Source organism: Sebastes fasciatus, chromosome 20 (genome assembly GCF_043250625.1).
Source record: "Sebastes fasciatus isolate fSebFas1 chromosome 20, fSebFas1.pri, whole genome shotgun sequence".
Taxonomy (NCBI): Eukaryota; Metazoa; Chordata; class Actinopteri; order Perciformes; family Sebastidae; genus Sebastes; species Sebastes fasciatus.
This window is the reverse complement of record NC_133814.1, coordinates 17596279-17622259: the sequence shown is the minus strand read 5'-3', so window position 1 is coordinate 17622259 and position 25981 is coordinate 17596279. Positions and strand designations below refer to the sequence as shown.

The following is a 25981-nucleotide window of genomic DNA, read 5'->3' as shown; positions in this document are numbered from 1 at the left end:
CACCTCTAGCTCATCATGACTAGCTGCCAAACGAAAAGTGCAGCAGATTCAGAGTCGTCTAGGATTACCGGGGTTCAACATGTGGAGGAAGACCTATTGGATGACATGGTGAAGTCTTCTGTATTGACCGCTGTCTAGATTTGATGTCGCTCGGGAGCAGCCTCAGGGAGAGGAAGGAGCTCTGAACCAAATTATAGGTGGGCCAGAAGGGCACTTTCATCAGGCGGACAAACTCACCTCCTCCTCCTCTGAGGGCCTCTGCGAGCAGCGGCAATTGTGCCACTACATGGAAAAGCTTTTTGTCTGATGAGAGCGAGGAAAAGAGGGAGAGAAAGAGTAAACACTTTAGTGGGGACTTGTTCTCTTCTCTGGCGCTGCAGCAGCAGCAGCAGCACAAATGTCCAATGTGCCATTCGGAAGCAATGTCCTTTTACATGACTGACAAGTCAACTCGGTGCTGCTTTATTATCATCCACAGTGTTCAGCTCAGCTTGAAACAAACAGCATTTACTCTATATGCCCTCTTCTTGACATTCCCCCGTTGACTCTTGGCTTCAGATTAGGACGTCATTGTTGTTGTATGTAATAGATATTCTAGCAACATGCCCGTGGCTGTGTGACAGAGACAGGAGGCTGTTTGCCACCTGTGGACTCTGGTGCCAGCGGGATCGTGTGTTACTTTCACCGCACCCAGTGCAACAGAGTGAACAACGTGGGAGCGTCACTCGGCTCTCTGCCCGCCTCGAAGTCTGCCGCTATTTTCGGGTGACAGCAGCTGCCAGGCCTGTTTTGTCAGGGCCTTGCAGAAGGAAACAATGCCATATGAGACTAAAGTTACTGAGGTGCTTTTGTTGTCCTCAGTCAAAACAAAGAATGTCTTGTTAAGTCATTTCTGTCTATAATTGAATCTGATAAACTTTCTTTTCTGAAACCAAGAGCAGTAAGAACAACTCAACGTCTTTCCAATAGAATTCAACTCAAACTTTCCGGAAGTTAGGGTTCGTATCTTGAAATCAAGAAAAATTAAACTTGATTTTAAAAAAAGAAATGAAACAAGTTGACAAGACTTATTAGTGTTTGTTTTAATTATTTAAAAGAACTGGTCAAATTACTCTAAGGATGGCATGTTGGTCAGACCAGTGAGCAACCTCCGGGGCTGAAAAGTGAAGCCAATGCTGAAGTACCTTAAACTTGCATTCTTTCTAATAGCCAGCAGCGACTCCTCTGGTTGCAAAAAGAAGTCTGATTGTATAGAAGTCTATGAGAAAATGAGCCTACTTCTCATTTGATTTATTACCTCAGTAAACATTGTAAACATGAGTTTATGGTCTCAATCGCTAGTTTCAAGTCTTCTTTAATACAGCATGATACATGATACATGATACAGCATTAGTAAATTATGGTCCCAATTAGAGTCTAATACACCATAAAGCAGGGGATGCTTTAGGGCGTGGCTACCTTGTGATTGACAGGTCACTACCATGGCGTTGTCCGGTCTGGGAGTTGTCCGTGTTTTCGTCTTACAACTTTAACCCTTTCACAGTGTGTTTTCAGTTCAAGAAAGTTAATTGTAATATTTTGATTGCCTAAAAATGTCTTATTCAGTGTTCGGTTCCACTTAGCTCCACCCTCTCGTGTCACTTCTGGTTGCAATAAAACAACATTGCGACGGCCAAAATGCCGAACTTGAGGCTTCAAAATGGGTGATGTCACGGTAACCACTTCTTACTGTATTTACAGTCTATGGTACAGACTATTACATGTCCCCCTCAAGAATCTTAATGACGTTGGTGAGTTGTTAACGTTTCTTATTACACAGCTTTGTTGAATACTCGATTCTGATTGGTCAATCACGGCGTTCTACGGTCTGTTATTTCTTTATAGCGGACTGTTGCTATGTATAACAGACCGTTGCTATGGGCGTAGTTCTGATGTCGGACTCTGGCGGACCGTTTTTGTGTCAAATTATTGATTCATTAAGTAAGTAGCCGTGCAATAAGCAGGATAATGTACAGCTAGCGGGTCATTGTTGTGAAATAAACCCCTTCAAGGCGATGCAAAACCTTTATTTCCACAACAATGACCGCCTCACTGTACATTATCCCTTACATCTTGCACCATCGGGTCATAATTATATATTTTTTTAAATACTTTGGACCATAAACCTGTAAAACTACTGACATTGGCAAATGTTAGCATGCTAACGCACTAAACTAACATGGTAAACATTATAAAGCACCACTGTGCCTCAGTGCAGCCTCACAGAGCCGCTAGCGTGACTGTAGACTCTTAGTCTTGTTTTAACTTGTTTTTAGTTGGACCCTGGTGAATAACCAGCAGCTCATTTGCATTTTCTTCCAATTTTTCCTCTTCCCTGTTTATGAACAGAATAATTTTCTGAGCTGTAAATGTCCCAGGAGGACCTTGTTTATTGTAAACTGTGGTGGTCAATGTTTTCATGCAGCAGGAAGCACCTTTCGTCTGTTAATAATTGGTTTGCTCTTTTCAAGAAATCCTAGTATTTTTTTGTCAGAAATCTTAAAGATCTCAGCTGAATTCATACAAGTTTCTTAATACTAATTAAGAATTAAAAGGTGGGGGTGATAAGCCGTTTCTAATTGAGAGCTTCTCTATGTTCGGCGGCAACGTTTTCAGCAGGATCTCATTTGGCACAAACAATGGCGGGTATAATTAGTTTTGTGAAGCAGCATCATATCAGAGAGCAGGAAAAAACTGTGGAGGGGGGATTTGTGATAACATCATTTCCCCCCGTCCCAAAAATCCAATTCACGAGCAGCATTATGATAAGAAATCCTCAACCGTCACAAATTTGGCTCCACAGATTTCATTAACAATCATTAGCTACACAATGACCCAGCAGCCGCTGCTGTAGTACAGCTCACATATAGTCTTTAAAATCTCCCCCTTTCCTCTCACAGGAAAGAGCAGACATGAAGGAGGTGTAAATGAGGTAACTCTCGAATTTTACAGCTGGCACTTTACATCGAACAGGCAAGTTCAGTTTAATTAATTAACACGGCCACTTAGAGAAGATGAATATAGAGGTTAATAGACTGGTCACATGATAAGTTCTAACTTTGAAAGTTCACTTTAAGTTCAGCCCTCGTTCTCTGAGCTTAATTGTGTTTCGATTGCAGAAGTCCAATATTATGCATTTTAACGTCTCAGAGACATTCCCACCTGCTGCTGAGCTCACACCTCATGCATCCCCTCCCTCCATCCTTGAAAATACATGCGGCTGCTATAGTTATAGTATGTCCAGCTGCAGAACATGATTTACATTTTCACACATGATGGGAATTTCCATGTCCATTGTTAGCGCAGGCAGGGGCAGTGAGAAACCCCTCCTCTCTGACCAGCTGCCAGAGAGGTGAGTCATCGCCTGCGTGCTCCAATCAGACTCCTTTCCGCTCGTCGATAGACATCAAAGAAGTTGACAAAAACATCAATTTTCTTTTATTAAATTGTCGTGTCCTTATTTGTCAGCTTCTTTCTCTTGTTTGTAAGAAGCAAGTGAGTTATGACCTCATATCTGAGCTGAGACAGACAGCGAGAGGCTGAGGGGAGACACGTCTATCCCCTCGCATCCTAAGCTCTTTAACGCTTCGCTGTGAGACCGGTTGGGCGGCCTCCAGGATGGCTTAAATCGTGGCTTAGCCACTGTGGGATTTGGGGGTTTCTACGCTGCGTGTTTTGATTGTGGGTATTTTAATAACTGAATAATGGTTCGAGCTGTAGTAAGTTTAAGTCTCTTATTTATAACAGAGCAGAACTAATGGGGGTAAGATTTTTGGATCAATCCTGTCACATGAAAGAGATATAAAAAGGAAAATAGACTTTCAAGTCGAGCGTGAAAGCGAGAGACGTTCCGCCAGGCGTGACCCGAAAAATGTGTGAAGGATAGCAGCCATGTTGTCACAGCTTAGAGGGGGATGTCGTCAGCGCTCATAGATCAGATCGCTCACTATATACAGTGACCGGTGTCAAACAAACAGAGGATCAGGTTTCAGGCGGCGGGTAGTTACAGTGCAACCTATACAACATGATACACAAACGGAGCACGTGTGAGTAGCTGCCAAGGGTTTAAAGCAGGATCCAGTTTCTAAGAGCTTTAACCTCCATTATTTTTTTAATTCTGTGCAATCTGGCTAATGGACGGACGCCAGATATCTACAAGCTACTGTCTCACTGCTTCAGACCTATACGTGTTCATGTATTCTTTCACATGTGGTCATTGCTTATCATAACTTTACTGATAAAACACATATTACGAAAAACTACTACTACTAATATTCCTGTACTACTACTACTACTCCTGTACTGCTACTACTTTTACTACTACTACCACGACTACTAAAACTACTACTGCTGTACTACTACCACTACTACTACTACTAAAACTACTACTGCTAATACTCCTGTACTACTACTATTAATACTACTACCATTACTACTAATACCCCTGAACTACTACCACTACTACTTCTACTACTACTACCACTATTACTCCTGTACTACTACTACTATTACTAAAACAACTACTCCTGTACTACTACTACTTTTACTACTACTACCACTATTACTCCTGTACTACTACTACTACTACTACTACTACTACTACTACTATTACTACTACCACTACATCTAAAACTACTACTCCTATACTACTACTACTACTACTACTACTACTACTACTACTACTACTACTACTATTACTACTACCACTACATCTAAAACTACTACTCCTATACTACTACTACTACTACTACTACTACTACTACTACCGTGTTTTTTATTGAGATCCACAATAAATCCTAAGTTGTCCCATCTTCTACTACTACTACTACTACTACTACTACTATAATAATAATGATAATGATAATATTATATTTGTTTCAAAGTGGCATTGCAGAAAATTGTGTGTTTGGTCTCATGTAATGTGTATTTTAAGGTTCCTGTTTAGAGGCGCGGAACATGGGAATAGGGGAATAGGGGAATAGGGGAATAGGGGAATACAAATTTACCAGCGCGCCAGGGGAATGTGTGTCTGAAATACCTGCAGCGTTGTTTTATCACACTGAGGGAGAGATCCCTGCCGGGTCTGTATAGTGAGTGAGCGAGTGAGAGAAACACTGAGATACCATAATAGTTATGAAAACACAGCAGTAAAGGAAAAAGGCATCAAATACAAATATTGCTTTCCATTCAGCACTACAACACCAGTGAATGCAACAGCCTGTTATTTTTTACAGTTTCTGTTTCCTGTAGTGTGCTCCAGCCAGTAATACTTATGTATATTATTTTACTCAAAACATTTGCGCTCCTGATTTTAATTTGTGGCAGGCTTAGTCCCTTGAAGACCAAACCACTTGTGAAAATGTCATCCTTTAAATGTTGCAAGGCTATTCAGTCAGTGGCTTTACTTAATATAAAAGTTAAATGGAGTCTGGGTAGCTTTTTATCCCCTTTTCATGCTGCTGGTTTTGATATTTTGTCAGTTGGAGGAGGAAGAAATGTTTGAACAAGAGACTCCAAACATACTTGGTGAATATGCCCTTATTTGTACAATAATTCGAAAAAGGCTGCTCATCACAATGTTGTATAAACAGTTTAAAGGTGACATGAGTGTCTCGCTGAAATGGTACAATTAACCTTCCCATTGTACCTACAACACGAGCCGGGCCTCCTCAGCAGAACTCTGTGACTCACTGCTCCTTTACACTGCTGCTGTAGTTTTTTTTAAGGAAATAACCATTATATATTTTATCACAGCACGGCAGACATGTTCTGTACTCGTATGGCTTTAAAATCTAATTATGCACTCACTAACCGCTGAACCAATTCCCCAGTCCGTCCAGTTTTTCTTCACTTTTGGATTCCCAATAGAAACCAGCAGCCTGTTTCTCCAGTTCACTGAGCAGCACTCATTAAAGCGCAGTGTGTTGATGTTGGGTTACGGAGTGAATCAGGAAGTGTGAGTGGCTAGAGAGGCCCTGCAGGCTCGTCCCTAGGCAAACCTCAACTCTCAAGAGTATACTGCTTATAGCTAACAACAACAGCCATTTTCTTCCATGGCGTGCACTGCACTAGGAAAAAAAATATGGCTGGTATTTTTTTTTATAACACACATGGCACATTCAGAGAAGGTATTATTAATATTAAATCATAAATCAATGTGCATCAAGCTGCCACATACTGTAATTTGGACGGCAGCTGTTGGGGAAAGTTCAGCGGGTTATTTTTGACCCGCTGTTTTCATCACCAGAGAGTGTTTGCTGTAACGGTGATATTAATTATAATGCCATCAACATACTGTACACTCTCTCTGACGAAGTGTGTTAGAGAATATGATAATGCTCAAGTTACATATAATTACATATAAAAAAAATTATATTTGGAAAGGGTCTGCAAATTTCATGGTAATTACTAGGTGATAATTAGCAAGTAACCTATTTGAAATTTCTTTGGAATTACTGCTAAATTACCCCAATATTTACCTAAAAAATTATCAAAAATGACTTTGTTTGGCTTGGACTTGGAAGTTTATTTCTATCTTATTATCCTGTAATATTTACCGAGCTTAAATTCACTTAACATGTCTAAATTTAAGTACATCTTCGATGTTTTTAAGGACTCAAACTGACGCCGTTCACATAGTTTGGGATGGAGAAGTGTTTAGAAAAGGAAAAAGCAAACAAAAGAAGCACAGATGTGCCTCAAAGCCCTAGACGTTTTTACTTTCCATACATTGTCCCTCGTGTGCGGTGTTGGTCTCTCCTGCTGACGTCCGCGAAGGCGTCTGTTAGCTTCTCGGTCCCTCTGCAGCTGAATGTAGTAACGATGCAGCAGCTCCAGGCAGGAAGGAAAACTTCTAATGAGCTATCAGGACCTGCTGTACCCACAAATCTCCCGTTTACATGACATGTCCACTTTATGATAATCACATGCAGTTTGGGGCAAAAAACATGCAGTTATGCACCTATTGTAAAAATGGTTTCTGCATATTTGGGTTCTCTCAACAGTTTTGGAATTGCATAAACTGATGTTAGTCCCAATAGTAGCCATTTCATTATAGCGAGACCATTTTTTAAAATGTAACCTCCCTGTATAAAATGACCTGTGGTGACCTCTAGGATAATCACAGCCTCATGAAACTTTACAGCCACAAACTAGATACCTAGGGCATTCAGATAATGTGTGGCTTTCCTAGGTAGATTGACAATAAGGGGGTTTCTGAGCAGTTTCCAGAACAGAAGCACTCACCATCCAATCGCAGAAAAATGCAATTCTTGCAGAAATCTCCAAATGTCAAAAGTTTTTTAAACCAAATCACAGCATGGCTTTTTATATAGTGTTCCTCAAGGTCTTGGTGTCTCAATGTTGTATTTTGGAGGGATTATTGATAATTTTGATCAATTCTCGAGTGGTAAGAAATGGTTAAATTTAGCACCAAATCTGTGTAACAAATGGTATCAACACAAAAGATTCTGCAACAACGTATGAGACATATTTGAGCATGGGAATGCCCATCACAAACTAAGCACAGCGCTGAGCTGCATCTCAAATTAATCTCCAGCTTCCCAGCTTTCAGATGATGTCTGATGACTTCTGTGTGACATCTACTGTTGACTTGCTGTCTCTCCCTAAAGACCCCCTGTACCACCCTAAACCACCCTAAAAAAGACAAAAATAGGTCTATGGTAAAGAGGGGTGGAGTAGAAGAGGTTGACATGGCAACCTTTTGGATTTAATATGTTTTGTTCGGTAGATCCATAAATAAATCAAATCAGAGGATCGTTGTGTTATGGGTATAGGTCAGGAGCTTTTATCAGTAAAGGTCTCTTAAATGTCAGATGAGACATTTATCTCCAAATTTGGGTGAATTCTGCTGTTGGTTCCCTGTAGAGGAGGATGCATCCAGATTTGGGAGTGACGATGTTATTACTGAGTAGCAGGTCTATCCCTTTGGAACCGCCGTAATGCCGGTAGTGATCCCTAATGATGAGGAAGCAGCTGCATGCGGCTCCACAGGAAGCCAGCTAGACAAAGAAATAATCTGCTTTTATTGACAAGATGAGAGAGAAATCCCTTAAACCCGCCGGTTTTACTCTCCAGTGTGAAAGTCACGTGCACAAAAGAAAAGCCATCGATGAAGCCGTGCGCACAGTAGGATACTGTACTGTCTGCACAATGCGCTCATCCTGAGGAATATTCTGAATGATGCAGCACAAGCCTGAATATGACATTCAGTCTGTCTGTAAGGGTTCCCATTGATTCCCAGCAAAAAAGAGGAATTGTTCAGTTGAACTGAATTAAAAAGTTAAAGTTTAAAAATGACTATTCTATTCATACTGTGTGTTGACATCTTCCCGTGTACAGTGCAACCAGTGTACGATTCAGCAGCGACACACAGCTCATGGAGACAAATGAGCTACTTTAATACCATCTGCGCCCGATTGCTGCAATTTGCATACAAATATTACTCAGTATTTGAGTCATAACTCAGTCAAACAGACGTGATATACATCTTTTTTAGATTCAGTGTGACTGACACTTTTTTGAGGATATCTTTATTTTTATAGTTTAATGTTCATCATAAATAAACATTTATTTCCACTTAGAAATCATAGAGAAAAAGACGCTCCTTATAACTCCAGAAGTTGCCTGAGAATCATCATATTTTTAGGTTTTCTTCAGTATCAAAGTAATCCAGTGATAGTTGTCTGTACATACATGGGTACATTGCAAACAGGAACTGTTAATAACTAATTCGGCGTACTTTTAATGGTTCCAATTTGCCAAAATGTAAACAAATAAAGGGTAAAAAACCCAACAGGTTGTCTCCATGGCAGCATTATACTTCCTGTTTACATCCCTCGAATTATGCAAACTGTAGTTACAAAACTTATAGCATGATTATTCTCAAAATTAAGGTAAGACAAAGAATAATGATAGGAGTGACAAAATTCATTAATATTAACTTTTTTCATGTTGCACAATAAAGATTTACTAAAGCTCAAAATGTTCCATTGAAATGGGCGTTGGACAGTTTTGTCGATCAGATGCCAAAACATTGCACAGATTTATAATAGGGAGGATTTTACAACTCTGGACAGTTATCACAGTGATAATGATTTTATTATTCTATTTTTCCTAGCACCAGTTAGCAGATAATCAGTAGAAATACAGCCTTCACAGTACAAAGTACTGTAAACTACCAAGACAGGCTGTTCTCATACACCGTTCATATCTTTCCCTACGAAAAGTAATGCGCTGTAATTGGTATATATATCCCACGTAATCACTTATATGTAATCCACATAATCGTGTGCCAGGACAGGTGACGTAGTTTAAAGAGCGACAAAGTCCGCATAGGTATGAGCTCAGGGTGGATATGTGGGTCTAAAAACAACGGACTTTCACCTATGAGGCTGCTGTTTGTGTCACGTGTGAAACCAGACATCAACATATTTGTCACATAACTTACGTACTTAAGTAACGCCACTTCCATAGTTATTTTGACCCCAAACCACAATCTTTTCCTAAACCTAACCAAGTAGTTTTGTTGCCTTAACACTGCAGGGTCGTGGACAGGCACACTGATCGCTTTTGTTGCTGGACATTCGTAAGAAAACGCACGATAAAATAACTTTTCGTAAGATATCGTAAGAACCGTTGTATGCAGGTACAACCAGGAATATGTGCTTGGGTGTATTTGATTGGCCAACAACACAATTAGGTGATGTAATATTTTCTCCCCCTTCTTCTTCTAATTGTTTTAAAAGAGTAACATGAGACTTGTCTGAATAGCAGAGTTTCAGTCTTCATTATGTATAAAGTTCCAGGTGTGTTTGACCTCTGACCCCACTCAGCATCTCTGATGGGTGAGGTCAGAGGTGAAACAGATCTTGGAGTATACTTCACTGCACATTAGGGCAGAAAGGTGAGAAGGAGATTTTAAGGGGGTGTAAAGTTACTCTTTAAATAATGTTAAACTCGACAATCATCCACTGGGGTTTGCGGTTTCTTTGTGGAAGCCGACCAACAGTAGTTGTTTATTTCTATTATTTATTTTTCTCTGGCAGTATGTACATTCATATCTTTTACTTGTTCTTGCTAAACATTATCTTCTATTGATTTGTGTTTCTTGGACTCTGCCAAAATGATAATTAGAAACGGCACATGAGCCAGTAAAGGCATAAAATCTATAAAAAGACATTAAGCAATTTTGACACTAAAGATGGTACTTGGTGCTGAAAATGAAAGTTAAGAAAATAACACATTAATGTCTTTATGTTTTAGGCTCAGTGCCATTCCCGGAGGTTTTATTTGCTCTCGTTCCTCCTCCAGTTATGAGCCAACAACCCTGTGGTACTCTGCTACTGATCAGTCTAATGTCCTTGATAAACCAGTCCAGAGGATGAAGACATATCTCTGGCAGGGTCACTGATCCCGCTGCTTGCAGACTGACACATTGAACTTTTCCAGCTCCGTGTCCATCAGCCTCGCCTCAGTCCTGAATCACTAGATTGATAAAACAGCTCGTGCATGATCAGAATGACACATGATGAGCTACTTTCTTACCACACACTCACGTCTGGGTATTATATAATATTTATCATCCTTCTGCTGCTGCTGTCGTCAGCGACTGCGGCCCATTATGCAATCTGATTGTTATCTTATCTGAAGATGAGTAATTTGACACTTTCTGCCAAGATGAGATTAAGTTTTTCATTTGGATATGATGCATTGCGTTATATCTCAATACAGTGCTGTGTATGATAAAGCTGACGAAGACGGCACACTCAGGCCTCATTTTACCCTCGTTCATTTCTCAAAGTGTAAATTGAATCCACGTAACTGATATTAGCACGGATCAAAGTTGCATGTCACTCATAAAAAAGTCATAATCTACAAAAAACATTATATATTTTTCATTTACAGCGCACAAAACCTTACTGCCGTTTGACTGAACGCATAAGAAATGATGATCACGCTGATACTCTCCTCTCTAGGCTGATCCCAATCACTCTTTGAGGATTTTCTTTTTACAGCAAGAGGTGTCTTGCCATTGCGAGGCAACACATGATAGCTGTCAATCACCTACTGTATGTGTTAGTGATCTACACGTAAGCATCAACGGCAGCTATAGCCAGACACTCAAAAACACAATTATAACAGACACAGTCACCTTAAAGCTGCATTCATTGTTTTTTGTGCCCATTTGGAATAGAGTAGAAGTAGTAGTATAAAGTTGATGGGGTGAATGTGTTCGTACTTTTTGATAGTCAGGGAGTGAGGCGGAGGGACCGTCACGCTTAGTACCGCTGGCCACCAGCCCACTGTTCGGCTCATTTTCTGTAACCAAATTTGTCTCTCATCTGGCTTCGTAATGTTACTTCTCCACTGTTCGTTTGAGTCGTTACTGCAAAACTTCACCTCAGTGAGTCCGCGACTTGCCGTAAGTTGGTTTAGTTTATACAGAAGTTAGCCGTTAGTTTAATGGTTGCAATCGCAACGGTACACTTAAAAACAGCCACCGCTCTGACCATCCTGCTACGTTGATTTGAATGGGAATGTCCGATCTACGCCTGTTCTATTTCTATGATTGTGGCTTATCTAATTTGTAGTGTTAGAATAACCACAATGTTGACACACAAAAAAAAAATTCAGCAAGGACTAATAATTCAGATTCACAATCATTGACTCAAGTCTAGCAATATAATCGTGATTTTCATATATACAAATATTGAATAGTGCAGCTTTAAACTGAGAGCAAACAGCTGTTAAAATCAATTGATCAAATTCTGTTATTTTTCTTTAGTGAGAAAAGAAAATGATGAACCATATGTATTGTATCGGCACATGATGACAGTGATTATGACAAAAGTGATCATCAAAATGAACTCCTCTGCCGTTAATGGTTAACTATTGATGCTGGTTTTGACCTTTAAACTGTAAATGACTGTTTGCCTTTCCTGCCTGTGACCTTGTCAAACACAAGTGACACAGAACACAGAACAGCTGTGATTTGAATTTTCTTGTTCAGGCAGATGAGGCTGCTGGCTGTTTATGAAGCTCATGCTGGGCTGGTTATACTAAGATCATGCTTGAGGAGGGTGCCAGGCTTCAGGAGCGCCATCCAAGACCCCATTAGTATGCATGTTGTGTTTTTGCCTGTCGCCACAAGCATGGGGCACATGCAGACTCAGCCAGTGAGTGCAGGTCTGAGCTGACGCAGCTGTCTCTTAAAGCCCGAGCTGTCATTTTTTTAAACATTTAATTAACAGGTTTGGAGCCTTTATTTTTTATGTATAATTGAACTGTTTGACTTGAAAATGTTTGTTTTTGTTAGGCGTTCATAATTAAAAATTTTTGGTCTTGTTTTGATGTTGCATTCACAAACAGGACTGGGGTTTAACTTTAACAGCATCAGAAAGCATTTTTAAAGGAATACTTCACCCTTAAAATGACCATTTGTATATCAATTACTCACCCCGTGTTACCTTGAATTCTTGTAGAAAACTTTGTTTTTCTCGCATGCCTCCGCGGTGAATCCGAAAATGGACGAAAACAGAGCAAATCTTTGATTAATTGAAGTAAATGGGGCCAGGTTTAACAACAGCAAAACTATATTAAAACATGCGTTTACAAACTCTCACACAACTTGTACAGTATAATCTAAGTCTTGTTTGTCCAGTCGTACGCCCAGTACTTCCCAAACACTTGCATTTTCGCCAAAATCTTACTATTTAAAACCCTTCCACCACTACCGTCTCATGCTTGCGTGCATGTGATGGTAGTAACGGGGTGAGTAATTGAAGTACAAATGGTCATTTTGTGGTTGAAGTGTTCCTTTGAGTTGTTACATGACATTGTTAATATAAAAATATTGACAAGTGCAGTTTTAAGATTGTGTTGCTGTAGTTAAAAATAGCCACAAGGTTGTTTCATAAAAAGGGCCATTAGATAATTGCTTACCCTAATCAGCAAAGACTAATAACTCTGATTGACATTCATTGACTGAAATCTAGTAATATAATCAGGATTATCATTTTAGCCATAATTGTGTAGCTCTGTTTCAGGCCTGACAAACACTCTGCCTGTACTCCAAGCGCTCCAAATAGACAGTTGAGAACCTCAAAGTATGAAAAGGTCACATCGATGCGAGTGGTCATCATCCATCACGGTGCTTCAGCAGCAAATAGACTGTAGAGCTGAAGTTGCATCACAGACGTCAGAGATGTCCTGTCAGCTGCAGAGGAGCAGGAGTTCAGCGGTAATGACAAACAGTAAATGTCTCAAATCTTCATTCAGAGTCCGTGTTCATCAGACTCGCAGTCGGTAACGTTTATGGCTGTTGTCGTAAACATGCTAATTTGCTGTTATCACCCCGGGCAAAGGATAAACTGTGCATGAGCGTTGTAAACAAGGTCTAGTTAGCGAGGACAGTCATGATGACCAAGGTGTCTCTCACAATTCAATGACTCATCACACATTTACAGCCGCTCTAAACCACACAAGCATCAAAACAAAACATGTGTAATTAAGTGATTTTGTGGTAAGGTTTATGAGTGTGTTGATTTGTATCTTTGCAGGAGGATTAACAGCCAATCCAAAGAATAAAAAAAAATAATGATATATTTTAAATTGTTTTATTTTATTTATATTCATTTATTTGTATTTTTCATTTATCTATTTAGTTATTTTTTCTTGCTTGTTCTCTTGTTCTGTTTGTACCACTAGATGTATAAAGTACACAAAAAATAATAGTAAATAAAAAATAAAAATAAATAAATATTTTAAAAATATTTAAAAATAAATAAAAAAAGAATAACAAAATAATACAAAGAATTAATTAATTACAGTATTGAGACCTGTGTCTCAGCCTTACAAGGCTGTCCTGTAGTTTTTCATGGAGGGAAACATGCTTTCTGACTTGAAATTCGTAACCTGAACAAATACATTTTGCGAAAATGTCTCTATTGATTAAAACTGACCATTCTGATTACTCTGCCACTCAAAACTTGTGTTCAAGTTCTGTAAAAGAAATCTGAGGAAGAAAAATGGATGTCCACTTATGTTGCAATTCATATCGCAATTGCACTATTCAGTTTAAGGATGGCACATTGATTCTTTTTCTCCTTTTTGTGCTATTCTGTACTTTTTGTGTTTGCTATTATGTCCAAGATGCCTTATCAATCAATATGGCATTTCAGGACAGACAGATAGTCTGGCTGGAACTCACCAAGATATAGGCCTTGGGTCATTTTATTTTGGAAAGCAGCTCTGTGTTCCTGGGAAGTCGCTGGGGGTCAGACAGTCACCCGGGAGGAACACCAGGTCAGGGACTAATATGGTCCTATGAGCATTTAAGTTGAACACAGTTAAAGAGAGAGCTGCATGAACTGGATGTGACCCGTGGTGGTGGGGGGGAAACGGGGGGTGCAACTAAACAAAGATGGTCAGTTGACTGCACACACACATCTCTGGCATCCCAACAATGAGAGCTGTGATCCCACAGTGGCCGCAGGCTTTAAGGGAATATGGAACAAAGTGACCCCCGGATCTTCTGAATCCTGTTGTTAGCAGCTCACAGAGTAACGCAACCTCTAACTGCAGAATTTGTAAAACGTGTTTTTACCGTACCTGAATCTCAATAAGCTCTCATCAGATAGGATTCTTTTAACTGGACCACTGCTTTCAGTTATATTAACTTAACGCACTAAAAGCTAAAAGCATCCTTGGTTCATTTGCCTCCATGACAACCTCTGTCTCTTTCCCCAACAAAAGAAAAAAAATCCTTTTATTCCGAAATATCAGTGAGGGCGACACCACCTTGGACTTTGAGCTTGTATCCATAGTAAAAGAGATTTTTCTGCCCAAGCGAAGTTCCTGTTTCTTTTGGCAGGTTATTCACGCTGGTTGGTGGTGAGTCACACTCCAGGAAGAGTGGAGGAGCATGAGTGGGCTCTCTGATGTTTGTAGGTTGACTTCTGAATGCTTGAGACATGCTGGTGCACTCTGCAGGGTCGTGACATACTGTGCATCATAGACAGGAGGCTCATTGGTGGTATTATAATCTGTTGTGAAAGTGGACCTAGAGGAATTGTTTTTTTTATGATTAATAATGATTTCATGCAAATAATTTATTTTATTTTCAAGTTTTTTTCAGCCAACTTAATTTTCCCAGTTTTTGTGATCGTGACGATCGTGTTTCATATTACTTTATCTACTCTTTCTTTCTCTTAAAAGCTGTAGACTTGAGACTTAAAACTTCTTGAACCCTATAGCCCTCTGGCTCAGGCCCCTGCTTGAAAATTACATGACCAAAATGATTAGAGTAGGGATGCACCGATCCGATTTTTTCAGTCTCTACACCGATTGTTTTTACACCCTAATTAAAATTTCAGTATATAATGTATAAAGTATATAAACATAGAATTGAATTTAATCCAGCTATTTGAGTCAGTATTGGCCCGATATCTGATCCAATATCGGTATCGGTGCATCCCTAGAATAGAGTGTATCTCTGCAACTACAATTTGAATAATCTTGGTATCATAATAAAGGTAACAGTTGTGAGATATTTGCAGAGGTGTAAGCATCTGTATATTTGTTACTGGGTATATGTAAATGAAGACGGAACACAGCATAAATTCAAGATTTAATTTCCGCCTAACAAAACTGTACACTTTTAGAGGGAATATCCATTTGGGATGATGCATGTTGCAGCCCAAAATCTCTAGCAAACCATATCACAACATCTGGAGCATTACCTGTGCACAGACTGGTGCTAATAAAGTGAAGCAGAGCTAAATTGGAGAGGTTTTAGTAGAGGCATGTTAACGCTGAATCTTCAAATTGGCAATTTGGGTACCATCTGTGCCATTTGAAATTTTCTCAGGTAACTGTAAAACTCATTTAATTTAATTTACATGTCACTATAAGTATGAGGAAGAGAAAAGGGAATTGATATCAGGACGAAGTGATGGAAAACACAGTTTTACATTGGGGAATCTGCTGGGAAAAACATAAAGGAAAGTGCACCATCTTCTAATTAATTACTTAAAGGGACTGTTTGTAAGAATCAGAAATTCTTGTTAACAGCGACACCTGTGGCCGTTAAGTCAATGAAAGTCAGCGTCGGGCTCGCGCCTGTGCTCGCTCTAAATAGACATGACGAGCATCGCTCAAAACAGTGAGGCGACACACGTCAGCTAAAACCACAATATCACTCTATATTTCACCTGCTTGGCAGTAATGTTAGCTGACCAGACAAAGGTCTCTCCATGAATCAATGCTGATCCTAGTGTTGGCTTTTCCTGCTTCGGCCTCCTGACTGCAGCCGGAGACGCGCGTCTGACGCGCGTCTCATGCGGGCAGTGTGTCCACTCTAACCTGTTAACATGGACGCCGAAATAAAAAACAACACGCCACGCAGCTGCCGCGCGAGCCTCATGCGGGCAGTGTGTCCACCACTTTAAACTCCCTGAATCAGCTACCAGGTTACATTCACCAAGGCCTTAATAAATATCTATCTTCATCCAGAAGATTACCTCATCATTTATTTGTTGATTATATTTTGTATTATTAATCTGAATCTGCAATGTAACTCGTAACTAAAGGTATCAAATAAATGCAGTGGCGTAAAATGTACATTTCCCTCTGAATTGTAGTGGAGTAGAAATATAAAGTAGTATTTATTGTACTTAAGTACAGTATTTGAGTAAATATACTTAGTTACTTTCCACCACTGGTCTCAAATAACTTGAGACTTTCTTTGACAGACTCAAGACTTTTTTTCTAATTTTCTTTTTTTGGCAACAGCATTAAATGAAGAGCATAATATAGTATCTTCGCAAAAAATGAATGCAAATTGGACTGAGTATGTCTTGGCAGCTCTCTTGGTCATTATGCAGTGGTCGCTCCTCTCTGAGAGTCTGAGCTCACTGTTGCCTCCTTGCAGCTGGAGCCATCTGCCAAGCAAATGGCTGAGGGTGGCTGAAGATACAGATGTGATGCATCATTATCCGCTGACTGAGATGAATGATGAATGCTGGCACCGTCGGCTGTCACCTCATTGACAAACCCAGTCATGACTGCCCCCCCCCCCCCTCTTTGTTGCAGCCTGTGTGCTTTATTCACTGCCATCACTGAATCTTCCTCTGCCGGCGACATTAGCATTTCTAGGGTTGCACCAACATTGTTTCCACTTTCTAAACTGGGATGGTCAGAGGCATAAAGAGATTTCCTGGCTTTCAAAGAGGAAGGGTCGATTAAATATGCATGCGGGTGCTTTTTGTCATTACGGAGCCATCAGTGGTTGCAAGTTGACAATACAATTTCACATCATGGAAATGAATTAGGCAGAGCTCATTCATTATGGATGCCCGTTGGCTTCTTGTTCAGGATGGCCATTGTGTCATTTCTAAATAGATGAAAGCCAGGTAGGGTACGCAGATAACCCCAGTAGTGTATTTCAGGATGTAAAACATTTGTTCTGCTGTCTGGCAGAAACCTTTCTGGTCGTATCTGTGTCTCTCTCTGGGTCGAGCATTAGCACTGACTTTTAAAAGGGAAATTAGGGCGCTCATTGTGCAACAGTATTAATGAAATACTCTGCTTTTTGACTTTTAAATATCAATTGATAATTGTACAATTAAAATTATTTTTAAAGAATTAAAAATCTAGGTCTAAACACGTGTTTTGTAGGTGCTTCATTATAAAATGTGAAATATATAAACTCATGAACTGAGTTGCTTTGTAGCCTACTTTTTAATAACTATAGTTACTTAGAGATTTTGTCCCCTGCCTTCCATTTCTGATATTCTTCCTTTTTCTTTGCTGGTTAGACAAACACAACATGACAGCAGTCACTTTTGAATTTGACTGTGTGATTCTGAGTGACAGTACAGCGTTGTGTCAGGTTGTTTTCCTACAGGTAACACTGATCGTCACCCCGAGCGCTGTTTGACCCACATATGCTGATTTATTCTGTGTTTGCATCCCATTTAACTATTTTTGTATTTACAGTTTAGACTGATTTCCCGTGGTGTTGTTTGCTCAAGTTTCACCTGAGCTCTCTCAGTGTCAGAGCTGTCACCTGACAACTCTTCCTTTGTTCGCTAACACCCCAGGATCTCATGTTTTATTACCCCGCAACCCACCTCCTACTCCGCTCTGAACGTCTCTCCCCTCACTCCAGGCGTCGGTTTATTCAGCAGCGTCTACCCCCCTGCAGAAAGGCAGAGTGACAGAGTAAAAGCAATGCCCTGTTTTTTTTTTTATTATCATGCTGCTGCTCCTCTGTGGCCACAGAAAGCTCGGGGCTCTCAGCTGCATCCTTCCTTGTTTGTGTCTGTGTATGCTGAAGCCATTTCTGTCACCTCGCCCACTCTTCCGCTGCCTATTTGCATGATGAGTCGAAGCTCTCGTGTATTTATTTACACCGTCGGATATACAGTAACTCATGCGACACTGCTGTTCCAAACTGTGACTCTTTCCTTTTGGTTTATGTAACACAATTATATCAGGCTGACGAGATGTATCAAGGTCTTGTCAGTGCTCATTTATAGGCATTAAACATTCGCAACACACCTTGAAACACATTTCTGTAATTTCAAAGTGTGTAATGCATTTGCTCCTGTTCACTTTAAGATTGAGTTTGTCTAATAGTTTAAAAAATGAGTAGAACAAAAACTCTAGAGCTGCAACTAAAGATTATTTTCATGACTGATTTATCTGCTGATTATTTTGTCAATTAATTGATTAATCGTTTAGTCTATAAATGTCAGAAAATAATGAAAAATGTCTATCATAATTTCCCAGAGCTTGAGTTGAAGTTTTCTTTTGTTTTCTTTTGTTTGACCATCAGTCCAAAACCCAAAGATATTGAATTTACAATGATGTATAGGAGTTTTAGCTAGAGCTAGAGCTGCAATCGATTACTTGTCAACAATTATATTAATCGCCAACTATTTTGATAATTGATTAATCAGTTTGGGTAATTTTTTAGGAAATAAAAGTCAGAATTCTCTGATTGCAGCTTCTTAAATGTGAATATTTTCTGGTTTCTTTACTCCTTTATTTCATTTCACCCTGATCCATTTATTTTTCTGGTTTTATGTGTAAAGCACTTTGTAACTTGGTTTTGAAAAGTGCACTTTAAAAAAAGTATTTACATAATCAAAAAACTATTTTTGCAATTTGTCCTTGTAAACTCCTCATCCATCACTTTAGATATTAGAATAAATCTGTATTTCCAGCCAAACAGGTCAGATGCATAAAGCTGGTGTCCTCCTTGTCCCCATTTCCTGTACTAGAGTACCAAGCATCTGAAGATTAAACATCTACTGTCTAGTTGTGAACTAGTTTTTAAAAAAAGTATATTTGGGATGATATAGTAGTATCATAACAACTTAAGTAAAAAGCTCTTTTGTTCTTTTTCTTTTTTTCCAGGTGGTGCTCGTATTTGCTCTCAGCATCGGAGCCCTTGTTATATACTTCATAGATTCTTCTGAGTAAGTATATTTTAACTAACATGCTATCATTGTACTTCACTATTGATTCTACTCTGGCTTATAGATCACAATGAATCCTGTTTATTGCTGCATATTTAAGAAACTGAGAGGTGTTTGTCTCAAGGTGTTTGGTCCTGCTGTCCCTCATAACTTACAGGAGCTTTATTAAATTAGATGTCGTTAGTTTTTTTCTCAGAGAAATATAGAAAGTTACCAATTATGCTGTATGTATGATGGTCTTATAAAATCCTGCTGGTACAATGATGTTTAAGATGATAATGGTTCAATGGAAAGTTGTATCTGTTTCTGAAATTTATGATTTAAGCCCCAGAGAGCTCAGCCATTAACTGGTTGCCACAGTCATTAATCCTCATATAATGCATGTTCTGTAGTTCTGGCCTTAATTACATTGAGTGCTCTGTGCTCTGTATATGGTATTTGAGAGCACGTACTTGGCTGGCTGTTTTGATCCGATCCTCTTCCAGGTAAACTGCTCTGAGCTAACCGGCGATCTCTGCTGATAAACAGCCAGTGCTCCCAGATGCTTAATCTCTGTAATGAAAGGATCAGACTCTTAAACAGGCAGGAAAGACCCAAGTTCCTGTTTCAAAAAACCAATCACCGTCACTCATCGAACCGGAGGAAGTGGGAGTCCCTTTTAGCTCTCGTGTGCGACAGAGTACTGTTACTGCAGCCCTGGTGGTGTTTGGACAGGATGTGCCATTAAGAAGTAGAGCAAAATACACCGGGATAAAAGCTTTTATCAAGCCCAGAGAGGGAGTCTCCGCTGGGAGTAATGTCAACGCAGAGAAGAGAAAATGGGCTGTAAACTCCTGTAATCTGGCTCACGGTCCTGGAGGGTTATTTGTTATTTCATAAGACTGCATACAGCTGAGGGCTTGGCTTGTGGTTTGCGAGCATGATCTCATTTCATTAACTGGACAAGCTCAGGTAGAGTTACATCCTCACCATTGCCATCTGTGGCCTCCTGTTCTCAGAACGTGCCCGTAGCGGCGCCTGATACCTTTTTACACCCGATGAAGGATGACCTACGACCTCCGTCGTTAACCTTTTCACGCAATAAGAAAGGGTCATTGTTATAAATACACAATGAGGTATGATGCCGCAGCACCTGTTACATGACTTATATTCATATTCATCCACTCGGCTCTTTGTCCCAGTTTTCATTCAGTCTAGTCCAGGTCTTTCTATTATTCAGTATTTTTTCACTACCTGTCAACCCAACAAGCCCAGTACTTAAAGAAGTAACAGCCAGTTAGCTGCTCTCTTGCGTGCTCCTAAGTGGCAGCAGTACTGTAACAGATACAGCCCTTCCTGTAATTAGTCCTGCGGGGCTGCTGAGGCTGTCATATGATGGACAGGCTGACCTGGCTGGAAGCAACACAGAGAGAGAGAGACGTCAACACAGCAAGACCCACTTAGATTCATAGAGAGGAGCTCAAGCTACGAGCTGCACAGTGATGAAGAAGCCGGTTAGGTCCCACAGGGAGTTTTACTTCATAAAGCCTTGTACTAGTTGTGTCTTATTATACACCCTATGCTTCCATGTAGTCCCATGCCATTTGTAAGACACACTGTGCTTTGTTTCATCAAAGTAGAGCTGGGTGTAAAACCTCAACACTGAGTATTTAAAGCTTGTTTTAGATACTTAGTCAGGCTTTTATTCTTGTTTAATATATTCCCTATTATTAAAGTTTCTTTCATTGATTTATTTTGCCACTGGGCGGCAGAAAAACTCCACAACAAGCCGATAAACCCACAGCCTGGCATATCATTGTTTTAGGGCGCTTTCACAAGCCATAGTCGGTTTGGCTAGTCCAAATCAGAGCGAAATTTATACTTTTGGTTGTTTTCTATTTAGTCTGGTTTGGTTTCACAGTGCAGAAATTAAAGCGGACATAATAAAGTTGCTAAGGGGCGTGTATGAAGTAGCGAATTAAGAAGCTGCCACTTCTTTGCAGGGAATTGTGGACTTTGATATATTGCTGTTGAAATTTTTTCGCTTTGACTCGGTACTGTGTCGGTACTGTGCGCACAAATCCCTTCTCCTCCAGTTTGTCGAGTGACAATATAAACATCACACATAATCTGTATGTTCTCTTCGGCCCAGATGTCAAACAATCATCAGACTTCTGCAGAAGTCCAGGTCCGTCCTCTCCCACTCATGTTAACCTGTCGTTTACCTGTGTCCATCTCAGCAAATGCCCGCACAAGCAGCCTGCATTTTGGTTCACTTGGAAGCGAGACCACCTCTCGCAAGCGGTCTCGGACTGGTTGTTTTTTTGTCTGCATCAGAGAACGATTACTGCATTCACAACTGTCCAAACAAACCGCACCAGAGTTCGATTAAAACGGACTAAATGTTGACTTGTGAAAGCGCCCTCAAAGGTATATCTTAAAGTTAATTTATGACAAGTCTTTTCTTTAATAACGTAATTTAAACCTGCGTTGCGTAAAAACAACATTGACATTTTATCACCTTATAAAGCTGTAAAGTTGCCTCGACAGGGAGCAACATTAGCATTCATTATGAGTCGTGTTTCTGTCCATGTGGTGAATATAGGTCTAGTAGTAACTCACCTTTTAGCTCAGTTTTAGTCTCCTCCAACTCTTGAGAAAAACATCTGTCACTTTTTAGCTTTTACAGCGAGTTTATCAGAGCTTTTCAAGCTGAATACAGATTGTTGCATTTGGAAACGGTTCGAAAACAGCACCGAGCTTTAACCATAATAGTTAGTAGGTTAGGTTTGCAGGCTGTAAGCCAGAACTGAAAGAGACCAGAATACTCTGTAGAGCTTCTAACGTGTGTTTGTCACTGCAACTGGAGCAATTGTTAATGAAAAAAATACTGAGTGAATACTTAGTGAAGGTTTAAAGCAAGATTCAGCTTATTGTAGACTTTATTATTCAGACAAAAATCTTGCACAACTGCTTGAGTTAAATCATCTGTGCTGATGCATTTGAGAAGTTTGGTTTATTAATACAAATAATAGTTGTGTTGAAAACTTATTTATATTCCTCTAAGTATCAAAAGACATGTATAGTATTGGCACTTGTACTGTATTGAACATTTTCAAACGATACCTTGTTAAAGTGATCTGCGTGACCCTTCACTCTCAGTGGATTTGACTTTTCTCGACCGTTAAGGTTGTAAATCAGGTGCTGTTCCGTCAAACAACATTAAGGTCTCCTCGTCCTGTTTGATCCGAGTCTGAATTGAATGAGGGAGAGAGAGAGAGAGAGAGAGAGACCAGAGTGACTTTGGGCGGAGAGGGTTTGTGATCCATAACAGGCTTAGTCCTCTTCCAAGCCAGGTCCACTGGAACTCAATTATTCAGCACCGCAGGTCTGCCTCCACTGTATGGTCTGTCACCCTGCTATGACAGGGATTTGCCGGACTGACTTGTCATTACAGTGAATGAGGGCAGAACTATCCAGCATATGATTATTAGGACTATTCTTAGAGATGCCTAAAAGAAGACTTTGTTATTTTCTTTATCTTCATTGTAACATTTGAGAAATTATCCAGATCCATGAACAGGGTGTGTACTGTTTTGTTTTGAAGATAATAAAGCTCTTTCATTTTCTTGTGATCATAAATCCCTTAAGATATTAAGGTAAATAAATAGTATTTTTAGTGTAGTACTGCCTCGATTAGACTCAATGAGATGTGACGGTTGCGTGAGGCCGACGAGGATAGTTTGAGTCCTCATCACAGCACCGAGGTCCTGATCATCAACTGAGTGTCACTGCTGTGCATTAGATCGGTTCAGAATAATCCCCGAGGTATTTTAACGTTACCTCATTCAAACTCCGGCCGGACTGTGTTTTATCAAACAGAGTTTATTTGATTTTTTTTTTACACAACAAAAGCAATTTGCTTTAATCCGAATGGTATTAAACAGCAGAGGGGATATTGTTGCTGTTGAGTGATGTGGTGTGTGTTAGTGAAGCTTGTGAATGTGAGTGTAGGACACTCCTAAACAAAGAGGAATGAAAACAAACTAACTAAATGTACGAGAGGGACCTGCTTGGCACCAACACGCTGCAGAGAAGATAGACATGATTCACGATAAGCTGTGCTTTAGGGAAGTGGTTCCCAACCTTTTCATCTTCAAACAAAGCAGTATATCTATTTGTGGCCCCTCATTAAAAGTCGCATATGTCCATGAATATGGAAGACTGAGCCGAAGGCTAATTTTTCCTTCTCAGATTCATTTACTTGTTTAATTCTTAAAGGACTGATGAGGTAAAATGATCCCGTAAAGTGCTGCAGGAATGAGTCCTTAAACCCGTAAATGTGTTAGCTTTTTAGCACCTCTGGTTCCCTACTCTCGAAGTCAGTGTTTTTTTTTAATTGGTTTTTAGTTAGATGTCTGAAATAAAGTCTGTGGTTAACACAAACTGAAGAGAATTTAACGTTTTGTCGTCAGAAAATTCAGTGTTTGTTTTTTTCTCAGAAAAAAAACCCAAACTATTTTGTGTTACAGAAATAGATTGTATATATTTTTTGCTCTCCTATCCTGTTAATCATCTAATTTATCGACCCCCAGGTTAGGACCCACTGCTTTAGGGCTGCAACTAATGATTATTTTTTTATTTGATTACCAATTAATCTATAGATGGTTGTTCTGTTTGATCAATTGATCACTTTGTGTAAAGAAATCTCATAAACATGTCTTCAAATGTCTTGTTCTGTTTGACCGACAGTCCAAGACCCAAACATAGTCAGTTTACGATATAAAACCTAGAAAAACAGTAAATCCTTGCATTTTAGAAGCTGGAACCAGCAAATGTTCTGGTTTAGTAAACAACTTAACGATTAATCAAATACCAAAATTGTTATACATTAATTTTCTTGCAACGACTAGGGGTGGGGAAAAAATCGATATAGCACAGTATCACAATATTTTGCATGTCAATATTGTCTCAAAGTCTTAAAGCTAGAGTGAAGATACTGATACCATATGAAACTAGAAAACCTAATCGAATGGTACAAAACCATGTCATGTTAGTTTGAGAAAAAACTGGCATGGCCATTTTCAAAGGAGTCTCTTGACCTCTGACCTCAAGATATGTGAATGAAAACTCTGAGATGAACAGTGAAAACTGTATCTTAATATCATCCTAAATCATAATATATCACAATACATTTTATCGCATATTTCAGCATATTGCAAAATGTTTACAATCGCAATCGTATTGTGATAATATCTTATCGTGGGGCCTCTGGTGACTCCCACCCTGACTAATTGATTTATCGACTTATTGTTTGAGCACTAACACGATTAACCAGTCACTGTTTCCATCTTCTATTCATTCAAATGATATATTAATCAAACATATATTCCACATCCCAGCTGTGCACTAAGTTAATTAACTGTCTTTCTCCACCTCCTTGTTTAAGTTTGAATGTTCAGTAAACCTGTGTTTTCATTTTAGGTGTGAATACTATTTTGAGAGGATATCTTTAATCACACAGTCGTACTAACCTATTACAGTCACATTTACCTGGTTAATTATTTCTCTTTATTTGAATTCTTTGTGCCAGATACAAGCTTTTTGAGGGTGAGACTTCACTGCATCGCTAGCATTTGCTATGGCTGCCTGATTCCATAAAAGAAGACATGAACCCTGCATGCATTTAACCCTTAAACTACTGCCTTGGCTCTGCATTTCCATCATGTTTGACTTAATTTGTACCTGAAATGTTTGCCTATGAGATCGGAAATGCGGGCAAAGATCATAATACGATCTTGCAACTGGAATATGACAGATTGTTTCGCAGTTATTTAAGGGTTAATCAGGCATCTCGACAAGTTATTGCTTGTGTGACAATAAATGCATGTCCTTTCTCAACAGAAAAGAAACATTGGGAAATACCAACTATTGCACTTTTTTTCAACACTTAAATTCGACTTCTTTTGGAAGTCTTTAAAAATGGAAAAAAAGGAAAAGAAGAATGCATCTTTTATGCTTTTTTTTCTTTAATACCGTTGATATATATGCATTTTACCAACCCTTTCCTCACTGGACCACCAATATTTATAAGACATTAAAATACTTTGTTTCTCTCTCTGTCTAATAGTCCCATCGAGTCCTGCCAGAACTTCTACAAAGATTTCACGTTGCAGATCGACATGGCGTTCAATGTGTTCTTCCTGCTGTACTTTGGCCTCCGTGTAAGTAAAAGAAGTTGCCAACATTTAAAAAAAATGTAGTTTTCTTATATTTGCACTCTTGTCTTTGTACCTGAAAACTGCGAATCTCACCTTTAACCCTTCATTTCCACCAGTTCATTGCTGCCAACGACAAGCTGTGGTTTTGGTTGGAGGTGAACTCGGTGGTGGACTTCTTCACGGTTCCTCCGGTGTTTGTGTCTGTGTACCTTAACAGGAGCTGGCTCGGTAAGGATG

At 39.5% G+C, this 25981-nt stretch overlaps 1 protein-coding gene across 17 annotated transcripts in view; it reads left to right on the top strand.

The window, feature by feature from the left end:
* The window catches only part of LOC141758524 (calcium-activated potassium channel subunit alpha-1a), a 96355-nt gene that overhangs the window by 22986 nt on the left and 47388 nt on the right, over nucleotides 1-25981 (top strand). For all 17 annotated transcript variants that reach the window (XM_074620045.1, XM_074620031.1, XM_074620048.1 and 14 more), the window contains exons 3-5: nucleotides 19483-19544; nucleotides 25654-25747; nucleotides 25861-25972. In XM_074620045.1, coding sequence (XP_074476146.1) covers nucleotides 19483-19544; nucleotides 25654-25747; nucleotides 25861-25972 — 268 coding nt within the window. The remainder of the gene's footprint in view (nucleotides 1-19482; nucleotides 19545-25653; nucleotides 25748-25860; nucleotides 25973-25981) is intronic.